This window comes from Rousettus aegyptiacus, unplaced genomic scaffold (assembly GCF_014176215.1).
Source record: "Rousettus aegyptiacus isolate mRouAeg1 unplaced genomic scaffold, mRouAeg1.p scaffold_m13_p_1, whole genome shotgun sequence".
In the NCBI taxonomy this organism is placed as follows: Eukaryota; Metazoa; Chordata; class Mammalia; order Chiroptera; family Pteropodidae; genus Rousettus; species Rousettus aegyptiacus.
In genome coordinates this window covers 20394034-20415828 of record NW_023416284.1, presented here as the reverse complement: position 1 = coordinate 20415828, position 21795 = coordinate 20394034, and the positions used below count along the sequence as shown (strand labels likewise).

The window sequence follows — 21795 nt, the reverse complement described above, 5'->3', positions numbered from 1 at the left end:
CCTCAAGATGGCTGTCGGGGAACCAACCGACGGGGTGAGGCGAGGCTCCGCCTCAGCACGCCCGGCCCCTCCTCGCCTGGCCCCGCCCAGCGCCCAGCCCCCTTCCGGGCGGCGCGGGTTGTGGGGTGGCCCAGCAAGAGCGCCTGCGCAGTGGGCAGCGGCGCGAGGGGCGGAGGTTTTATAACCGCTTCGTTGATACCGGTCGGTTTCTAGCTCCGGGAGGGCGGCGGCGGCGGCGGCGGCGGCAGCCGGGGCGGCGGCTGAGGGGGCGCTGAGGCGGGAGCTGTGGCGGCGCTGGGCGCCCCTCGCTCCTCGGCCTCTGGGGGCCATGGGCTCGGAGAAGGACTCCGAGTCGCCGCACTCTACATCCTTACACGCGGCTGCGCCGGACCCCAACTGCCGCAGCGGCGGCCGGCGCCGTCGCCTTACCTTCCACAGCGTCTTCTCTGCCTCGGCCCGCGGCCGCCGCGCCCGGGCCAAGCCGCAGGCCGAGCCGCCGCCCCCAGCCGCGCCGCCGCCGCCCGTCCCGGCCCCAGCCGCGGCCCAGGCGCCACCGCCCGAGGTGCTGCCCGCTGAGCCGGCCGCGGAGGCTGAGGAGGAGGCCGAGCCGGCGGCGGGGCCCGGGTTCGACGATGAGGAGGCGGCGGAGGGCGATGGCCCAGGCCCGGAGGAGGTGGAGTGCCCGCTGTGCCTGGTGCGGCTGCCTCCCGAGCGGGCCCCGCGCCTGCTCAGCTGCCCGCACCGCTCGTGCCGGGACTGCCTCCGCCACTACCTGCGCCTGGAGATCAGCGAGAGCCGGGTACCCATCAGCTGCCCCGAGTGCAGCGAGCGACTCAACCCGCACGACATCCGTCTGCTGCTCGCCGACCCGCCACTCATGCACAAGTACGAGGAGTTCATGCTGCGCCGCTACCTGGCCTCGGACCCGGACTGCCGCTGGTGCCCGGCCCCGGACTGTGGGTGAGCGCGGGGGCGTGGCCGCTGGGCTGGTAGGCTGCGGCTCAGGGGTCCCGGACCCGGGCCTGTGGGCTGGACCCCGCGGGTGGCTGGCCGGGAGAGGCGGCCCTGGGCGCCGCGTCTCCGCGCGCGCGTGCGCGTGTGCACGCGTGTGTGTCCCACCATGGAGGGAGAAGGAGGGGGCAGCTGCGGTCTGCTGGAGAGCTTGAGGTGGGGCCTGAGCATTCGGCGAAGGAGGGAGCTATCCATCAGGTTAGGAAACAAGGCAGTTTTTTGTCGGGTAAATGCCCCTCTGCCCAGAGGTAAGGGGGTCTCTCTTAATGAGGGGATATATGGCAAAAGGCAGAATGAGAATATCATTCCGAGGGGCGATGCTTCTGAGGGGTGTGTCCGTTTGGCTAGAGGCAGACTTAGCAGCATGGCAGGAGAAGGTGTATTTTCCCTGACCACCTCTGCTGAAAGTTGAGATGGACGTGACCAGTATGGCACTAGGGGGACAGGACAGGTCACTGGCAGAGCGCCGGGGGCACCCTGAGCATTGTGTGCCTTGTGTGCCAAGTTATTGGGAGGCCCGCTGTGGTTTTTACACTGCTGCGTTGGGTAGGCTGAGGAGTGAACGGACCCTTTCTTTGTCCAGGAAGCAGTAGGGCACTGAGAAGGATGCCCAGAGGTTGCTTTGATAGGAGAAAATGGGTCTCCCAGCCCCTCTGATCTTGAGTTTTTGATGGTCTTTTTAATGCATCATATAAGCTGAACTTTTAAGGTCAGCGAGAAAACATACAGAGACATAATAATAGCCACTGGATTTTACTATCTGGAGCATTCATTGGAGAACCTCCTCCCTCCACTTTTTAAAATCTGTGTGCTGCTGTGTGCTACAGTACATCCCATGAATGGTTGCATGCAGCACAGGGGCTCATCTAAGTGGTTGGGAGTCAGACTGTGCCATTCAGTACCTGTTTTTTATGACCTTAGTGTTTTAGTTTTGTGTGTCATGTTTTGGAGACAAAAAGATGCTAGAGACTCCTTGTAGTGTGTAAATGTAATGCTAGTTAAAAGCTTGCTTCAAAGGAGTTTCGAAGGGCTTTTAATGGTAGCCTATATATCAAGGCTATTTAAAGATTTCCATGATGCTGCTGTTTGTCTCAAAAGAAGCCGATGTAGAATGTCTAAGGGAATAAGAAAAGTTAACTTGTATGTTTCTGTTCAGCCACACTTAATTTAGAAATGGGTGTGTTATTTAACCTCACTGAGAATGGGGTTTCTAAATTACTTTGAAATGTTGTCACAGGTACCAGTGTTTATCTATGGTAGATCACTTTCACTTTCGGTTAATAAGTATCAGAAAGAACCATGTATAGTAGACTCTTGAAAGTTTTTGCTTATATCTGGTAGTCTGGTGATCTCGCTGCCTCTAAGAGGTTAATTTACATGGTTTTTCACATTTTACAGACACTATAGATCTATTTTCTGAACCAAAGGAATTTAAGTGAACACCACATAGTTAATTTTGGAATAGTATATCAACTCCTTTTTGGAGATGTGAGTTTCCTTGAATTTTAACTGAAAAATATGGCACCACTGATTATCTTTCTGGGAAAATTCCCTTTTTGTTTTATATTTCTCTGAAGTCAATCTCTGCCTTTGCTCCCATCAATAAAAAATGGACAGGAATTAATTTACACTCTTGATTACATCTCTAAATGATTTCTGATTTGGAAGTTTTTAAAGAATTAGGCCATTTCTTATTTTAACCAAGTATCGGATCAGTTATCCAGAGTTTATTTTTTTAATTAGCTAAAAGAATTATAACAATTTGCTTTGTAATTTTTTAAAATGTGGTATCTGTGGGTTTAAAGAAGGTGAAGTCCCAGGAAAGAAAGCAAGGTGGCATCTGAGTATCCATGTGCCAGGCATACATAATTTAATCTGATCCTGCAACATTGTAAGATAGATTTGATCTAGTTTTAACAGATGAGGAAACTGAAGTTTAGAGTGACTTTTGTTCAGGGTCCTATAGCTAGTGGGAACACTGATCTTAACGCCAACCAAGATCAATATTATTTCTTCCCAGCTTCAGTTTTAAAAAGCATAGACTTGTCAGTATGATTAGGGATGCTACTGTTTGGGTCATTTCATCGAGTGTGGCCTAAAGACAACATTGAGAGAGCCAAAAATGCTAGAATCTATTTTCTTTTCTGATTTTTAACAACCTCTTACCTATTTTATTTATCTTATTCGAAATAGGCCTAATTCTTTCCTGACTTGAGAGGCTTAATTAATGTTTGCAAAGTGTTTTGAGATCTTCAGTTGAAGGTGTTAGGTAAACAAGGAGTAACTTTAAAATTCTGTCACTTCCCAAACAAGTGTCTGGGTTCCCCAGGGATGTAGCCAGTGGTTTTACCACCTCTTTTTTAATGCCAGGAGAAAAATAGCTTGTTTTGTTTTATTTTACTCAAATTGGTTTATTCTTCTGGGTCTGGTAAAAATTGTGAATGAGCACTAGAAGAGAAGCCTAAGCCCCAGTTATCTCTTTTCTCATACTTGACTATCTTTACTGCCCACAGATCATGTTACCAACTGAATTTATCAGGTTCTCCCTTTGTTCTCAGTGAGCCTGTGTGTGTATTTGGCAAGGTGAGGGGAGTATGTAAGTGATCCTACGGAATTCTGATCATTAGTTTCACTGTGATTACTCATGATAATGAGAACATTATATATTAAAAGATTCATTATTTGTTTACAAAATATATGTAGAGCAAAGTCTTGGATTTTTCTTTTCCCATACTTGAAACTATTTTATTTTATTTGTAAATAAGGGAACCACTTTCAGCGGGGAAGCATTCCTATTATTATTTAATATATTATTAAGTACAATACCGCCAAGTATGATCTTTAAAACATACTTTTAAATGAGATAAAATTAACTCAAAATACAAATAACTGGCATTTTAATAGTTCTTTATAATCTCCAAACTATAACCTCATTCAGAAATAATTTTATTTTAGTTTCACACACGTAGATGGTGGTAAACTCATCTTACAAAGGTGAAACCAGTGCAGAGACGTTTGCGTGGGACCCAGTATCTCACAGCTAATATAAATGGTGCAGTTGATCTGTTACCTCTTAGAGTCTCTGCTTAAACATGAGGTCTTTTCAGAAACCCCCAAATCATATAAACATTTCATGTTTTCCTCTCGAGCGCCCTGTTGCCAATCTTTAAACCCTTTCAGAATCTCTAGAAGACTGAGCAAAGGAAGCAGCAGGGCAGATCTTCCCTACAAATGAAAAGAAGATAAGGAATCTTGATCTGAATTCTTTGAGCAGGTCCACCACTCCAGCCTCTCCTGCTGCCTCTCTTTCCTGTAGAGTCCCCCCTCCCACCTGACCCCAGCAGCTAATATCAGCTATTGGCCTTCCTAGACAACTAGGAAGACTGGACTATTCCATAAACAGGAAGTTTCTGTTTGTCTCTAGCATATTTATGAGGGAAGAGCAAGCTCCCTGACCAAGACATATTTCTCAGTGAAGGAATTTTCCTTGCCGAAGTCTTCCTGGACCTCGTCTCTTAATTTAGCTCTGTACCTTCTATTTCACAACTCTTCACTCTATATCCACCCTGCCACATACCGTCTGCATCATCCTCCAGCCAATACGTCTTTCTCATATTTATGGAAGTACTCATTCTAAAGTGGAACATTTTATATCACTCCCCTGCTTAAAACTGTTCATACTTTACCTATAAAATGACTTATATCTTTAATAACTTATTTATATGATCTATTCTTATAATTTAAGCCCCTTTACAATATCCAACTATCTTTTGATCTTATTTTCTCTTTTTCATATATAAATATTTCTCAAGGTATACTATAGTCATTACATTTACTAGAAAGAGAAATGTTTTATGATCAAATAAACTTGGGAAATATTGGATTGAACAAAATAAAGCAAATTCATTTCTGAGTTTTCTGAACTTATATCCTTTAAACATGCTAATATATACTGTAAATCTTGTTAATACTAATATACAGTGTAAATTTTTAATCTGGTATAATTTTCCCAAACTTAGATCACTGAGAAACATGTTTTTTGTTGTTGTTGTTGTTGTTTTCTATGGCATCTATAAGGCATAACTGAAACTTTCTTTAACAGTTATTCTGGCCTGCCTTCTGTTAGGGTCCTTATTTAACAATGAATCTTGTTCGGAGTGGATTGAGAGCTCCTCTTGACTAAGATATTTATATTCCAAGTTTTTCTACAACACTATGAACAGAATCTTTCAATTAGCTCAGAAGAATAGAATGAATAGTTGAATTTTGTTAAGAAAAGATGAAGAATACAAACAGCATTGTTTTTGGAGGAGAAACGGATGAGAGGAAGGATGGGTGAGACAGACAAGTGATTATTAAACAGACACTTTTGAGAATTATATAGTGTTGAACCTTAAGTGAGTCATAGGTATTACAAAAAGGACTTAGACTCGGTCCTCGTAACAGGAAGCGTGGCCTGGTAGGGGAGATGGATGGATGGATGGATGGATGGGTGGATAGATAATTATAAGTGCAATGTAACAAATACTGAAGAAAATACAAGTGCCCTTAGAGGGATAGCGGAAAGATTTTGCATGATAGTGTCAAGAAAGACTTTGTAGAGGAGGTGATATTTGATCTGGGCCTTGAATATGAGTTAAGAATTCGTATCAGGCAAATGAATATATGGATAGAGAAAAAAAGCATCTTAAACCAGAATGTTATAAGCAGATTCATGGAGGTATAGAAATACAATACAAGACTGTCTTGAGTCTAGTTTGGTTAGCTTCTGAGTACACAATATGGGAAGCATGATCTGGGAAATGACTAGAGATCAATCTGAAAAGGTAGACTGGATTCAAGTTGATAGACCTGGTTGTGCCATGCAGAGAAGTTTAGGTTGAAGGACTTTTTTGTTGTTACTGAAAATTTTAAGCACAAAAGAGTGACATCATGATAAGTAATGGAATTGGATTTGGATTGGAGTAGAGAATAAGGAGAACAGTCTTTTGTAGTTGTCTGGCCAAGAGGTGACATGGGTTTGAACTAGGACAGGAAGAAAAAAGGTATTAAGGGTATACAGCTTATTAAGACAACTTGATCCATGTCTGTCACCCTTACACATGCTCAAGGTTCATTTGTACATGAAGTTACATGACCTGGAGCTGGGAAGTACAAATATAATATAGGAACACATTTCTTTAACTACCAGGATCTGTTGCAACATAATCAAATTTACTAATGGGATTTTACCCCTTCGGGCTGAAGTTAAGTAATGCTGTGGTCTAGCCTGTTACACATTATAATGTTTCTGAAGACTTGAGAAATTAACAAAATTAGCAAAAGTTGTATGAACTTAAGGGGTGGGGAAATATGCATCTGTAGTCTTTGCAGCCTGTAATTTCCTACATCTTCTATTTAGCTTCTAATTAAGCAAACTTGAATGCTTGGTTAATCTAAGAGAGCGGGATAGGGGAGAGGTCCCAGTGTGAGACATGGAAGAGATGAAACAAAATGGTCAAGGCAGATTTGGTCTCAAGAATGAGGTTTTTTTCCAACTACCTAGGGAAAGAGATTGCCCTATTTAGAATTTAAGAGTTTACCATTAAAGTAGTCTTATAAGAAATTTTAGGATTAAGTTATAATACGTGGCATATAGTAAGCCACGAGGTACATGGATATGTTTAAAAGATTGCTCTATGGTAGAGTAATGGTCCAGGAAAAGAGCTAGGGGAAAGCAAAAAAAAAAAAACAAAAAAAAACCTAAGCAGGAAAGGGTCTCTATCATTCATTTAACATAGGTGTTTTAAATATGAACCAGTATACTGGACCTTGGAGATCAAAAATGGATGATACTTTTCTTTGAGTGTAGTCTGGGGAAGTCTGCATATAAACATAATTACAATATAATGTGATAAGTGTTATAAAGGGCACACACATGAACTAAGCAACTAACTGCCTGGAGAGGTTAAGTGGTTTTTATATAGAGAAGATGATATTTGCGTTGGTTTTTAAATGGATAAGTATTTGCCAGCACAAGAAGTAAGGAAAGGACATTTCTAGACAGAAGGAATAGAGTATGCAAAGGCCAGGAAGTAGTACCAAAAAAAAGTGCTGTTTTTCTACCATACCTTTCAGGACAAGATCTCAAATACAGTTTCAGAGCATGTTTATTTACACTTGAAGGTGGCAAGCTCCTATACCTCCATTTTGGGAATAGAAGCTAAAGTTTGGAGATTTTAATTAGCTCAGTATCATGCAGTATGAGTCAGGGACGAGGAGCCCAGACCAGGCACGTAAAAATAAGAATGCCAAATCTCGTGCCCTGAGTAATTCTGTGTCATGGTAATAGGTTGCTGTGGGTTCATGAGTATTTATGGTTATTTTACTTCTTTGCAACCAAATTCCACACCCAAAATTGATATTGTCAAACTTATCAAATGTTCTTATTTAAAAAGGGGGGATAAGTGGGGAATCTGTTAATAAATATTTACTCCCACCATCTAAAATAGGAATGGATTATGAAATGTTCAAGGCTTCCTGATGGCAGTTCATCTAATATGTATCATCAGAAGTTGACTTACTAACTTTTCTGAGATCATCCATTACCTTTCCCATTTAACACACAATAGCAAGCAAGTCACTTTCTTCAGAAGAAATGTTGTTTATCTTTAGTAGTTACTTTGCAGCTAGATTTGCTCAGAATTCCTATAGGATATGAATCATTAACATTTATATATTGACGTATTCTTACTTTGCTCTTTCTGAGGAAAGTTTTAATGCAGTATATATTATGTAACATAGATGATACCTTGTCATCGATATTTTCAGTGTCATTTTCAAATCAACTCACAGACTCTATGATAAACCTAAGAACTCGAGTTGCTCTAATGAACCTTGTGCTTTCAAATAAACAAACCACAGGGTAAATCCAGGAAAACATTATTAGCCTTTTGTATAAGTGTTTGAGGACTTTGGCTATTGGAGGAGAGGGTGGAATGGGGGATGACAAACCCCAAATGGTAACTGACACCTAAGCCTGCAGTCATTGACCTGCCTGAAAATTGTGTGAAATTTTACAACCACTGTCTTCTCTTCATTTGTTTTTTAAATTATTTTTATTTTAAATAAGCGTCCACTTGTTAGTGTAATCTGAGCACTTAGTTAACATATTTAGAATTTGAAAGGCTAATAGTTGTAAATATATTGGAATATTTGTGGGAGAGTAATTCTTAGTAAATAAACATGAATTATAAGAAACAATTGATACTGATGCTGATAGGTTCTGAATTGCCCGTCCTTACTGAGACTATGTGTCAGAAGAGAGGGGAGGAGATGTAGCTTTATATTAATTCTGTATTAATAAGGTAGATAAGTGGTATTCTTGGATTCTGGAGCTTGTCAAGAAAGAAGATATTTGACTTGAAGAAGGAAGATAGGAAGGAAGAGGTGGGAGGAAGGGATGCAGGGAGGAAGGGAGGGAGGGAAAACGTAGGAAGAAAATATGAGCTTTCAATAGGAGAAATTGATCATGAATCCATCTATGGCTCTTGTCTCTCGGGTGGTGGTCAAACCAGCTTCACTGTGGTACTTAAAAATGAAAAAGTATACTGGCTTTAGTTTTTGCTATAGCTCTTTATTTTACAAATATTCAGGCCCTTAATATAAACAAATTCTAATCTCTCTAAATATATCATCAAAAAATCGTTTTGTATCTTGTTATTTATGAAACTTGCTGTGACAAACTGCTCCTAAAGCAGCTTAAGCTATGACTGAATACATGCTAGAAATTCAGGCTAAATATGATATTTCCCTCTATTTTTTCAGGAAATAGATGATTTGTGTTTTTAGAATCCCAAGAAATTTACTTTCTCATGTAGAATATGTTTTAGTTTGTTAGGCACACTTGTGTTCCTTTCTCTACATGATATGTAGTGGTGGCAGGTGCCAAACAATGTTACCCCACTGGAACTAATGAATGTCTGTCTTAGTTAGATCATTCTTACCTTACTGATATCTCTTCCTATTTCCTTACCCAGTTATGCTGTTATTGCCTATGGCTGTGCCAGCTGCCCAAAGCTGACCTGTGAGAGGGAAGGTTGCCAGACTGAGTTCTGCTACCACTGTAAGCAAATATGGCATCCAAATCAGACATGCGATATGGCCCGTCAGCAGAGAGCACAGACTTTGCGAGTACGGACCAAGCACACTTCAGGTCTCAGTTATGGGCAAGAATCTGGACCAGGTATAAACTGACATTGTCTCATTTGTCTCTTGAATTTGTACTTAACAATGTGAGCCCAAAGCCGGGAGAGATTACATTACTGTATAACCAAGTGTTTCCTGGCATCAAAGAGCAGAAAATATTTGGCAATACTTTCAATATTGTATTTGATATGTACCTTTCCCCTCTGACCATTATAGATTATCCAACCCAGGTAAGATCAGAATACAACAAAATTGAATTCTCTAGTTTCTGCCTTCTTAATAATATGTCTCATATTGGAGAACAATTAGGTCCTTTTGCAAAGAGCTTTTCACAACTTGAATTATAAGAAAGACATTTAATTAGTGTTATACCTGTACTGTTTTCCTACTAGCTTTAAGTGCATCACCACTTTTGGAAGTAGGGTACACATTTAAGGAAAGGAAATATTAGTATAGATTAATGATTAACCTTAAAAAGAGGAGTATCACGTTTTCAGCTCCAACCTTTACAAATCAGTAAACCTATTTTAAAATGTCAGTGGGTTTATTGCATTTTATAAATGTACTTATTTCACTGATGTCATTTGGGAGAGGCTAGTAGGAAAGATTTTACCATTCACTTTTTCCTGGCACAGCATAATCTCCTAAAATTGTCGTTTTAATAGGATAGTTCCTAGCTTGCTGTGAAAATTACCAGGTGTATGCTACGTAGCATACGCAATTATTTTTAGGTTTTAAATTTGAAAGTGTCGTAGGAAGGGACTGTAGGTGAGTGTTAACAGCAAATCATAATGATACTTACTGAGCCTGAGAAATGAATTTCTTAAACCAAAGTTTTTCAAAACTTAAAGCCGATTCCAGTCTACAGACTATTCTTCCTGCTGGACTCTGCTTTTAATTCTGTCAGCCTATTGGCTGGTGAAATTCCATTTTTCTTAGAACCATCTTTCTCTTTATGGAAGTCCCCTTGCTCAGAATGTGGCAGAAATGCTGTAAAAGATGCCAGTTAGGGGAAAAGGCCGCTCAATACAAGACAGGATCCATTTTATGAAATTTCTTGAGATCTAGACAGCCAGCCTTCCAATGAAGTGGGTTGTGCAATTTAGAATTTTCGGTCAAGAGTGTTTGACTTCCTCCTCATTTTTATATATGGACTCCTAGGAATAATAAAGTCAATAGTTGTAACAGGGGATATTTTTCTACCCATTCTTCCTTCCCTCATTAGCAGATGACATCAAGCCATGCCCACGATGCAGTGCTTACATTATCAAGATGAATGATGGAAGCTGTAATCATATGACCTGTGCAGTGTGTGGCTGTGAATTCTGTTGGCTTTGTATGAAAGAGATCTCAGACTTGCATTACCTCAGGTGAGCTGGAAATGTGTTCATTGCTTTTATAGTCTTGTCCTCTTACTGAATTAAGGGAAAGGATGCTAAAGAGACATAGTTGTCTGTCCAGTCAGTACAGCATTAGGAAACTAAAAAAGTTCCGAAGCACCCCTTCAATCATGTTTTTCTCCAGCTCAGCAACTTTCAGGAACTGTTTCCACTAACTACCAGATAGAGCTTAGTTTTCCTAGCATGGCTTTTAAGGCTTTCCACGGTCTAGCCGGAATCTGCTTTTCTAGCTTTTTCCATTTTGCTTTCATAAATGCCCTATTCCAGACACATGAGCTGCACTTGCTGTTTCCCGTGTCTCTTCTGTGCTGTCTTACCCCTCTGTATTTGTCCACGTTCTTTCCTTTGCTTGGAATGCTTTCTAATCACCTCACCATCCCAACAACTCTCTTCTGTCTCAACCTGTTCAGTGCTTACCCACCCTTCAAGGGCCACTTAAGTGCTGTTACATCTATGATTCCTTCTCCAGCCTTTTTGCCTATTCTTCTTTATTGACATTCCTTAAATATTTTTTTTAAATGTCATCACTACTTTTACTTCATGAACATGTCTAATTTTGCTAAACTATATAAGTTTCTTAAGGCCAGAGTTACCTTTTTACAGTTCCTTGCATGTAGTGAGTTTCCAAAAATTCATTGAATGACTATTAAAATATTGTCCTGAAGGAGTTAATATTTACAAATTTAACATTATATGGATGAAATGCTTTAATTTCCAATTTAGCAAGCATTTGAGGATTTGCAGTCTACCAATTATTGGGGACATGAGATGTATAAGACATGATCCCTACTTTCAAAATTGCTTATCCCATCTGGTAGAGAAGACAGGGCAAAGGGAATGAGCAAAAATAATTGGACTCAGAAGGGCTAAATGTAAAAGTACCCAAACCCAGAGAATGAAACTTACATAAAAGCTACGAAGAAATCTTTTTATAGCCTTTCCCAGGAACATGGTTTGTAGTATCTATCAGATGTGGTAGGACATATGCCAAGAAAACTTTGCAAATCATTGTTCATTAGCTGCAAGGCACAATGCATTTGGATGAGATATCAAGTGTGTAGGCTATGCAGGGTTTCAAGTAGTATCAGTCAAGAAAACTAGATCAATGTTGGTAGGTTAGGGAGGACAGAGTTCAGTAGAAAAGAAAAAAAAAAAAAGTTTTCAAGTCAAGGGCCCGCCTTTACCAAAAAAAAAGAAAGAAAGAAAGAAAGAAAAGAGCCCAGAGCTCTAATAGTCTGGCCTTGTTCTTTGCTCCCCTGCTGTAGTATATTCATTTCCTGTAACTTCTTGTAACTGTTAATCACTCCTATTGAAAAGATGCTCTTGCCCTTATTGAGCCCTCTGATAACAACAGCTGCATTTGTAACACTAACATTAACTTCAGCATGTTTCCTCTGCAGCCCCTCTGGCTGCACATTCTGGGGCAAGAAGCCATGGAGCCGTAAGAAGAAAATTCTTTGGCAGCTGGGCACATTGATTGGTGCTCCAGTTGGGATTTCCCTCATTGCTGGCATTGCCATTCCTGCCATGGTCATTGGCATTCCTGTTTATGTTGGCAGGAAGGTAAGACATTGAGTTCTATGCATGTTCCATTTTCAGATTTATTGGTTATGGTTAGAAGGAAATGGGGAGGAGCTTATGTTCAGAGTTGCCTGAAAACCAGCTGGTTCTTGGATAAAAATAACCTTAATTTCTTAAATGGATTTTCATAAACCCCCAAGAGATCTGAAAGTTCTTTTTAACATCCTGGGTTTGGTTTCTCTCAGTGACTTAAAGGTGAAATCCTTATTTCACCCTCCTGAGTTATCTTGTCTCTTCATGACTTAACATTTTCTGTATTAGTTTATATCATCCTGGTCTGCTTTAGGTTAAAAGCGTTAAAATTTGAGAAAGATGCTTCTTTGGGGTGGGGAATATGTTTTAATATAGGTAATTTATATGGGAATATTCACTTGTCCTTTTACTCCCTGGCAAAAAGATTGATGTCCTAACCTGCTGACCTGGATTTTCTTTCTTATCCCTAGATTCACAGCAGGTATGAGGGAAGAAAAACCTCCAAACATAAGAGGAATTTGGCTATCACAGGAGGAGTGACTTTGTCAGTCATTGCATCCCCAGTTATTGCTGCAGTTAGTGTTGGTAAGAAGCTAGCAAGGACCATGACTTCATTCTGCCCTCCCTTTCCCGTTCCCTCCATCACATCAGCCCTGCATCAACTTTCTGACTAAAACAGTTTAGCCAGCTGACCAGATGTTTCACCCTGGAGGCCCCTCTATTTATACCAAACCCACCTTGAGAGTTAACTCTCTTAGGCACTATTATTATGATTATCAGCCAGACTAAATGATCAGAGTTAGGGATCTTTCAGAGAAGATTGAATTAAAGAATATTAATTTAAGGCCTACTTTTTCACCTTTCATCCTCTCTTTTCTCCATTTGCTATGGAACCACAAAATACAATTACTTTTATTTTTATTTATTTTGGGAAGCATGAGGGTTTGTTTTAAAATAATAATAATAATATAACATTTATTGAGGCTCTCCATGTGCTAGGAACAGTTCTGAGTGTTTTGCATGCATTAATTCATTTAATCCTTACAGCAACACAATTATAACAGGAAGGTGCAATAATTTGCCCAGGGTCACTTAGGTGGGACATGAATCAGGAGTCTGACTTCAGAGCCTTTGCTTTTAACAACTAAATTATTCTACTTGACACAGTAGTAAGATTTTGGATTAATACTCTGAGGGAGATCCCAGGAGTCACTTATTTAATATTTGGTTATCGGTTCATTCTTGGATTAGCACTTCAGCAATGAATAAAAGGGGAAAATGAAAGCAACGTATACTTACTGAGCTGGGCACTGTACATACATTCTCTTTTGATCATTGACAACCCTGGGAAGATAGGCCCATGGCCATATGGCTAATAAATCAGAGCCAAGATTCTAATTCAGGCCTTTTCTGATTCTAAATCCAGTTGTCAATTCTGTTAGACTGGCCTTGACTCTTTGGGAGAACCATTTTCTCCCTTTCCTTGGCCCTTTATAGAGTAGTTTGTGCTCAGGCTGGGAAGGAGAATTCAGGGCAGTTGCAAACTGATAGTCTGCTGACATGTTTCCTTCTCTTCCCCCAGGTATTGGCGTCCCCATTATGCTGGCTTATGTCTATGGGGTTGTGCCCATTTCTCTCTGTCGTGGAGGTGGCTGTGGAGTTAGCACAGCCAACGGAAAGGGAGTGAAAATTGAGTTTGATGAAGATGATGGCCCAATCACAGGTAAAAGGATTTTAATTTCCTTTTGAATTTGTGGGACACAAGATAAAAATCAGTAAAATTTAGCACATTTTACAGAGAGATTGCCATTGGATTACTTTGGATAATGAGCTTTATACAGGGTAAAGTATTTTTAGCTTTTCATTTCTTTGTTATTAGGTTAATTCCTCTGGTACTTGCCTCTGTGTGGCAAGTACAAACTAGGAGGATTCCAAGTAACTCCAAGTACACTGGTAATAGTAGTGATTATAATAAAGTCTTAAATCTGCACAGTACTTTATAATTTTCAGAGGACTTTACACAGTTATTATCTCACTTGGTTTTTACAGCAGCTCTCTGAAGAAAGAGGGCAGGAGCTATTATTATTCCCCATTTAATGGGAACTTATTTAAGCTTTTGTCTCAACATCTGTTTAATGGGTTTAAGAGCTCTACAGAGCTGGGACGTGAGCAAGTCTTCTGACTTCTACTTTGGTATTGTTTCTACTTTATCATATTAGCTCATCTGGATCATAGAGATCCCCAGAGGTTGTCAAGCTTCCTGCTAGAATCAGAACATGGCCTAAACATATTTTGAAATCTTCATGTTTGATTAGATGGTATCTATGGTATATTGGTATTTGGAAAGAATAGTGGACTTGGAATCAGAATTGTAGTTTTGTGTGCCTCGCCATGACGTGGGCAAGTCATTTAATTCTAAGCTTGTGTTTCTTCATCTAAAATGGGGACTATGAGTTATTGGGAAGATTAAATATGAACATATGGTAAAACCTCTGATGTATGGTGGCTGTTTATAGTAGCTGTTCATTAACTGAATAATGAATAAATGAGTATTTTTCTACATGAACATTCTCCATTCTGAAGAGTCACTGCAGACTATTTTGATGCTTTGCTATCTTGAATTAAGGTGTTTGGTTCCATCCCCAGTGGCAGATGCCTGGCGAGCCCTCAAGAATCCCAGCATTGGAGAAAGCAGCATTGAAGGCCTGACTAGTGTCTTGAGCACCAGTGGAAGCCCTACAGATGGACTCAGTGTTATGCAGGGCCCATACAGTGAAACAGCCAGCTTTGCGGCCCTGTCAGGGGGCACACTGAGTGGTGGCATTCTTTCCAGTGGCAAGGGGAAGTATAGCAGGTAAGCAAATAAATAATCTCTGACAGAACCAGTTGGAATTATACCAAGTAACATACCTGTGTGAGCTATTTCTCTGTGCCGGGCATGTTCCACATGGCACCTCATTTTGATTTAATCATCAGTGGTATTTTTTTTTTCTTTACAATTAGAAAACAGGCTTAGAAAGGTTAAGTGACTTAACATAAAGCTCAGTGTTCTTTCCACTGTTCCATATAAAGAATAATCTTGACTTCAGATCTTTCCTCTGCTATATTAGGCTGCCTGCATCAGGAAGGGAAAGCAGGCATTTTTGTAGAATTTCCAAGACTGTGCTCTCCATTAGGCTTGTCACTGGCCTTGAGTTGAATAGCATCTATGATGTATCTTGCTGGCTTATTGGTGCTGTGATCCTTATTACCTTCCTATTTCCAATTGCTAGAAGGAAAATCAATTTTTTGAATTTGTGTTAAGAATATGTAAAGCTTTATGACTGAAAAAATTATAATTTTCTTGATCATTTCACCAGTTAGACAAACCAGAACATTCAGAGGAACATAACAGATGTTACATAAGAAGGAGTTAGTTGAATGCACTGGAGACCAGAGGCCTGGGGAGGGGTAAACATGGGGCAAAACAAGGTGGCAGGGGAGAGGACTTAGGGGAGATGGTTGATTTCAGATATCCGAAAGGCCTTAAACTGGAAGAAACTTCTGACTCATGATGAGAGGTAGATTAAGACTAGAGGGAACCTAATTTTGCTTCATTATAGAGAATATAGAGAAAATTTACATAAAAGTCCAAAAAAGGAATTGATTAGTTTAGTAAATATGCAGCCACCTATCCCTGGAAGTGCATAAAAGTGAAACCAGTTGGCCATTTTGCTATTTGAAGGACTCAAGCAACAGATGGCATATGCACTGGATCCCACACCTGAGTGCCTGTAGGTCTCCTGGGAGCCTCTTGAAAATAGATTTTAGGACCCTGTCCCTATATTAATAAATTAGAATCTCCTAGAGTGGGACGTAGGGGTCTATATTTTGAAAAGGCTCCCCAGGTGATTCTAGCATAATCATTGCACAAATTAGCATCTGGGAATCACCCAAGTAGATGGCCTTTATGAAAGTCCTCTTCCAATTCTAAGAGTGATTCTATGGCAAAGCTTGAAACTAGAAGCCAGGTCTCTGACTCGATGCACTTTCTATTGCACTGCCTCATTTTCCTGGGCTGTGGCACATTCTTGAAGGGCATCAGGCTAGAGCAGCACAGCAAAGGCTTAGGCGGCAGGATGAGGTTGCTTGAATGTGCAGCTGTAGGCTTCTGCTGACCTGTCTGTGTCTCATGACTCTGGTTTTTTCTTCTTAGGGGATCCCGCCCCCACATGCCAGAGAATTCACTGCTGTGCTTTCTTAAAACCATCACCTCTGTAAATAAGCAGACAGACATAATTGGAGACTGACTTGGTGAAACTGCAGCTTAGCCAGTCCAGCTGTTCCAGTTCTGTGAAAGCCTTTTATAGGAAGTGAATGAGTCAGATGGGTTTGACTGTGAAACCCATTATGGGGAAATACTTAAGTGTAGAACAAAATGGTATTAGAGCCAAGAAAGGACATAGTTATGTGTTCTTAACTCTGAGACATCATTGGAAATTTACTGCTCTTATAGGAGGTTGACCTTCAATCTCATAACCTGGGGGTAATTTGATTGCTAAATGTTTGAGTTCCTAGTATGTGCAAAGACACCGAGGGTAAAGTGAATGGGATATGGTCTATCCTTTTTTGGAGCTCACACATGAGTGAGAGAGAGATGCGTTAATTGATATAATAAGTAGGTGCTGTGAGAGCACTTAGCAGGAAGTGACTGCTTTGCTGGGAGAGTGAAGGGAGATGATACTTTCTTGCAAAGTCATGGCAATATAAAATGTGTATAAGTGTGTAAGGAAAGAAAATTCAAAGTGATTATGACTTTTAGGGTCTGTGGTGAGAGAGGAAATAGAGATCTTGGAGGAGATCAGGAAGACTTTAAATGCCTGTTGGCAATAGGGAGCCAAGAGAGGACTGTTTAAAGTGATCAGATCTTTGTCCACATTGGCACTGATCTGGAAGTTGTGTGACTTGGATTTAAGGCTACTGGAGAGAGAGCCCAATTTCAGTTATCCAAGCAGGAGATGCTGAGGGCCTGACGTTAAGCAGCTTAAGCAGTAGCAGTGGGGATAGAAAGGAGGGGACGATTTCAATAGATATTTAAGAGAGAAAATGTGTGGGCATCTATTTGAGCTATTTGACAATTGCAGAAGATCAAATCAACTCAGTTTGCAAGAGAATAATGGAAGAGATATATGCCAGGAAGCAGACTGTCTTGGAATATCCAGGCCTCCTATTAACTTGAACGTCCCCTCTTTACACAGGTTAGAAGTCCAAGCCGATGTCCAAAAGGAAATTTTCCCCAAAGACACAGCCAGTCTTGGTGCAATTAGTGACAACGCAAGCACTCGTGCTATGGCCGGTTCCATAATCAGTTCCTACAACCCACAGGACAGGTATGTGAAGAGTCAGGTGCCCAGGAGAGGTTGCATTTTTTTGGTTGGGTACTAGGCCTTCAGAAGCTCAATGCTTTATGTTAGGGCTCTGTGTACCATCTGTTGGGATATATAGTGTATCCTGTGAATTCATTGAGCAAGTTCTTGGCAGCTCTTGATTGATTCTTGTTAGTACTTGATTTTTAGAGGTTTTTTTTCTTCCTTTTATTTTTTATTTATTTTTTTTGTTTTGTTTTTTTCTTGGCTATTAATCAGTGTAATTATTCACATGGAACTTCAAGCTAGATTGGTATTCATTGATATCCATGGGTCTATGGTTTCTGCTCTCATGTTGCCCTTTGCTTGATGTGGCTCCTGTAGCCTGTTTCTCTCTATTTTTGAGAAGTTAGTGTATCTTGTCTGGTGTGATTGCAACACTCCCTTCTGAAGAGTTTCTGTTTCTTCTAATTGTGGCACAGTAGTAAAAAGCTATGAATCTTCTTTCAGTTTCATATTTGGGTAAGATAGTGTAAGGCTCTGACACTTAAGTTAAATTTTGGAAGCTGTGTTTTAGTTGTTTAAAGAAATGGCAGAGGTTTGTGTGTGTGTGTTTTAAATCAACAGATCAAATTGTTCTCCATCTTTTTTGAGTGTTAGGTTAAATTTTTATTTTCACTGGAAATGAACTCTAGTCTATTATTTACCTATGTTTTTGGACTTCCTAATCCTGAACCCACAAACCACTTTTACCAACAGGTAGAGCATGACTCATGTATGACTCAGCAAAGTGGATTTTGTCTCCACAGAGAATGCAACAATATGGAAATCCAAGTGGACATTGAAGCCAAACCAAGCCACTATCAGCTGGTGAGTGGAAGCAGCACGGAGGACTCGCTCCATGTTCATGCTCAGATGGTGGAGAATGAAGAAGAAGATAGTGGTGGTGGCAGTGGTGGCGGTGATGGCAGCAATGAAGAGGATCCCCCCTGCAAACACCAAAGCTGTGAACAGAAAGACTGTGTGGCCAGCAAACCTTGGGACATCAGCTTGGCCCAGCCTGAGAGTATCCGCAGTGACCTGGAGAGCTCTGATACGCAGTCAGACGATGTGCCAGACATCACTTCAGATGAGTGTGGCTCCCCTCGCTCCCATACGGCAGCCTGCCCCTCGACTCCTAGAGCCCAAGGTGCACCGAGCCCAAGTGCCCATATTAACCTCTCTGCCCCAGCTGCGGGGAAGACTGTCTTGAAGCCAGAAGGTGCAGAAGCCAGAGTATGAAGTGGAATGAATGCTCCCGTTCTGAGAAGCACACTTGTAACTGCATCTTTTGGAATCTTTTTTTTTTTTTTTTTTTCTTTTTGGGTTGGGGGGAGGGTGGGAGGCGGAGATTTATGTATTTTATTTCAAAGATTCTCTGGTCCCAGGTTTTCCCCAGGGAAATTCGGAGAAATTTGCAGTTTCTTACAGATAAAACATGGAAATTTTCCCCTTAGTCTCACCCACTCCTCCTTCCCTCTCCACCACTCCCCGTTTTTTAGTTTTAATTTATTGGTTGAACTGATGGCGGCAATCCATGAGGTGTGTCAAAGAGTGTACAGATGTATGTGTGTATATTGTATGTATGCTAACATTACTGAAGGACACATTTTAATAAAGATTTCTGTTGTTCAACTCATCTCATTTTCCTTGGCGTGGGTAGTCCTACAGAGCCAAGTGTTTGAAATAGATGACTACATCTTTAACAGTCTCTAGATGTGAATGTTCCTAACCCCAGGGAAGAAGGATTGTATTCTAATCAGACTGCAATGGAGTCAACTATAAACCAAGGACTCCTAGCATGATAGGAACCAAAGCCAGGCTTGTTTTGGAGCGTGTAGTCAGACTGAAGAATTAGCTGAGTCAGCCAAATAGAGAAGCGGTAGATTAAAATGAACCTCGTTTGCCCTCTAGAGGCAGCTGTGCAGTTTCCCTGTTAAAGCTTTATTTTCCCTTTTCTGTATGGTAGTCATTATTAGAAATGTGTTCCCAGAGGAGGGTAGGGTGGCAGTTCCAGTGGCTCCTTAGAGAGATCCCAGTGAATGCTGCAGGGTTACAAGTTGGGGAACAGTATTCCTACAGAAGGAAGAAATATAATGATTCTGCATAATCACCAAGAAATAACCTGTTAGGTTCTCAGGTACACGTTTTCTGTTCCAAAAAAGCTTTCTCAGTTTTGCCAATCTAGTTTAAATAAGAAGGACTAAAATTTGTAATGAACGGAGAGAAAAGTGCCATTGAAATCTCAACATAATTTTATCTTTTAAATTTGTCAGAATCGAGCTGTGTTAGTACTACTTGGGATTTGGGCTCTGTCTAGAATAATGGTCTAAGAAATAAACGCTCATTTACAATACAGCAGAAAAATTAAGGTTCATGAGACATGGTGTAGGATTCCAAATCTGGCAGTAACTTACTTTGTGACTGTGTGAGTTAGTTACTCTCCTGCCCCTAATTTCCCCAACTTTCAGATAGTATTTGAGGAGCTTCCAGTGTCAAACTTCTCTATCACCTTAGCCCTGGGTCCAGAGGAAGAATTGAAAACATCCTTTCCCTGAGGACCAGATGGCTTTCTGTTTCCTTTCACAGATGTACCTGCTCTTTGTCTTCCTGGCCTGTGCTTTACTACAATGAGGATGATGAGTCTGGACAACAGCCAACTTGGAAGGTTCTGATCTCTTGAGCACTACAGCCAGACTTAGCACATTTCCCTGCACCTGGGACAGGAAATGCTGTTAGTAGACTTTGGGTCTTTGGAAGAGGGCACCCTAGAGGTGTCCACATATGAAAAGGGGAGCCTGTTGGGAAAAAGGGCAAACAGTCTGGAAATCTCTGAAATGCAATTAACGCAATACTCATCAAGAGAGCAGTTAACTTGGATAAAATCAAAGAAGTCTGTTGGAAGGCCAGGAGTTGGCAGCCAAACCTATATTCTTTTCTATACTCCACTTCTTACTGCTTTGAAACTTGGGGAAATTACTGTTTTCACTTAGCAGAAATGAGGATAATCTAATTATGGGGTTGCAAAGATTAAGTGAGATGGTATACTGAAAATACTTTTGGTTAAAGGCCCATGTTTTTCCCTCCTTCAGGAACAGGAAGAAATAAGGGAAATTATGGGTGTCATCTAAAAGCCCAGAACTCTAGACCAGAGGCTATGAAAAACTACACTACTGTTGTATCTTCTAGACATTAGCAGACAAAAAGTCTTGTCCATCACCACCACCTGGAGGAGAACATGAGTAATGCATCGGAAAAGTTGGTCTGCTTAGAATATGGGGAATGTTTAATTTCCTCTTGGTAGGGCTTTCATTCATTCTGAAATACGTACTATGTTTCAGGTATAGGATGCATTAAGAAAAAACACGAAATTTCTGTCCCCACGGAACTAACACCTTAGTGGGGAAAAATGATCTGGATGAGGGTAAGTGCTCTAAAGAAAATGAAGCAGAAAAAGTGAAGAGAGAGGGTCAGATGTTGCTCCTTCAGGTGGGTAGTATAGGCCTCTTTGATAAAGGTAACATTTTATTAAAGTCCTGAATGGAGTGAGAACTGTGGATAGTAGGCATGAAGAATAAAGTTAAAAAGCTCTTTGATAGAGAATCCTTAGTCTGTTTAAACACACATGTACACACACACACACACACACACACACAGCATATAGACCTATGTGGCTGGAACAAAGTGGACCAAGGAAGAGAGTAGATTAGGTTAAAAAGGTGGCTGGGAACAAGATGTGTCACAGCAAAACAACTCTGAAGACAAGGAAATGTTAGGTTCCTCTAAGGCTGGAAAGAGGTACTTTTCAAAGCCAGACAGATGGAGGGCTTGTGGTCAACTTTCAAAGGGGCTGAAATTGGGAGAGGGAGTGTCTGGTCACAAGTCCTACTTGGGCCAATGGAAAGAAACTAGGATATGGCAAATAGGTACTTACTGATTCTGACCTCTTTCTAATATACTTCCTTGTACTCCACAAGCTGGAAGGCTAAAAACTACGGTGCATACTTTAAACTTCCTAGTAACCAAGGTTCTGAATATAATTTAAGTTTTGCCAATTAGATACACGAATAGGATATGGAAGGGAATAGGATATGGAAGGGAAAAGTGATTCGGGGGGCATCTTTAGCTACTTTGTTGCTCCTGCAAGGATGTAGAGATCTCGGGTTTCTCTTCAATGATATTCCAATACCCACCAGGAGTTTGTGAGTGTCTGAGGGTTTCCTGACCCATAAGTAACAGTGATATGTGTGCTTGTAGTC

At 40.9% G+C, this 21795-nt stretch overlaps 1 protein-coding gene across 3 annotated transcripts; it reads left to right on the top strand.

Annotated features, from left to right (window-relative positions):
• The first annotated feature begins 218 nt into the window (after positions 1-218).
• RNF19B (ring finger protein 19B) lies at positions 219-19175 on the top strand. 3 transcript variants are annotated; one of them, XM_016150512.2, is made up of 9 exons: positions 221-960; positions 9030-9235; positions 10427-10568; positions 11999-12161; positions 12623-12737; positions 13735-13875; positions 14799-15006; positions 17390-17521; positions 18307-19175. In XM_016150512.2, exons 1-9 carry the CDS (start codon positions 329-331, stop codon positions 18776-18778), a joined length of 2211 nt encoding a protein of 736 aa, XP_016005998.2. In that variant the 5' UTR covers positions 221-328; the 3' UTR covers positions 18779-19175. The 3 variants fall into 3 exon arrangements, with proteins under 3 accessions (XP_036094990.1, XP_016005998.2, XP_036094358.1); XM_036238465.1 differs by having other exon boundaries at positions 10424-10568; XM_036239097.1 differs by lacking the exon at positions 17390-17521 and having other exon boundaries at positions 219-960; positions 10424-10568.
• Positions 19176-21795: the final 2620 nt, after the last annotated feature.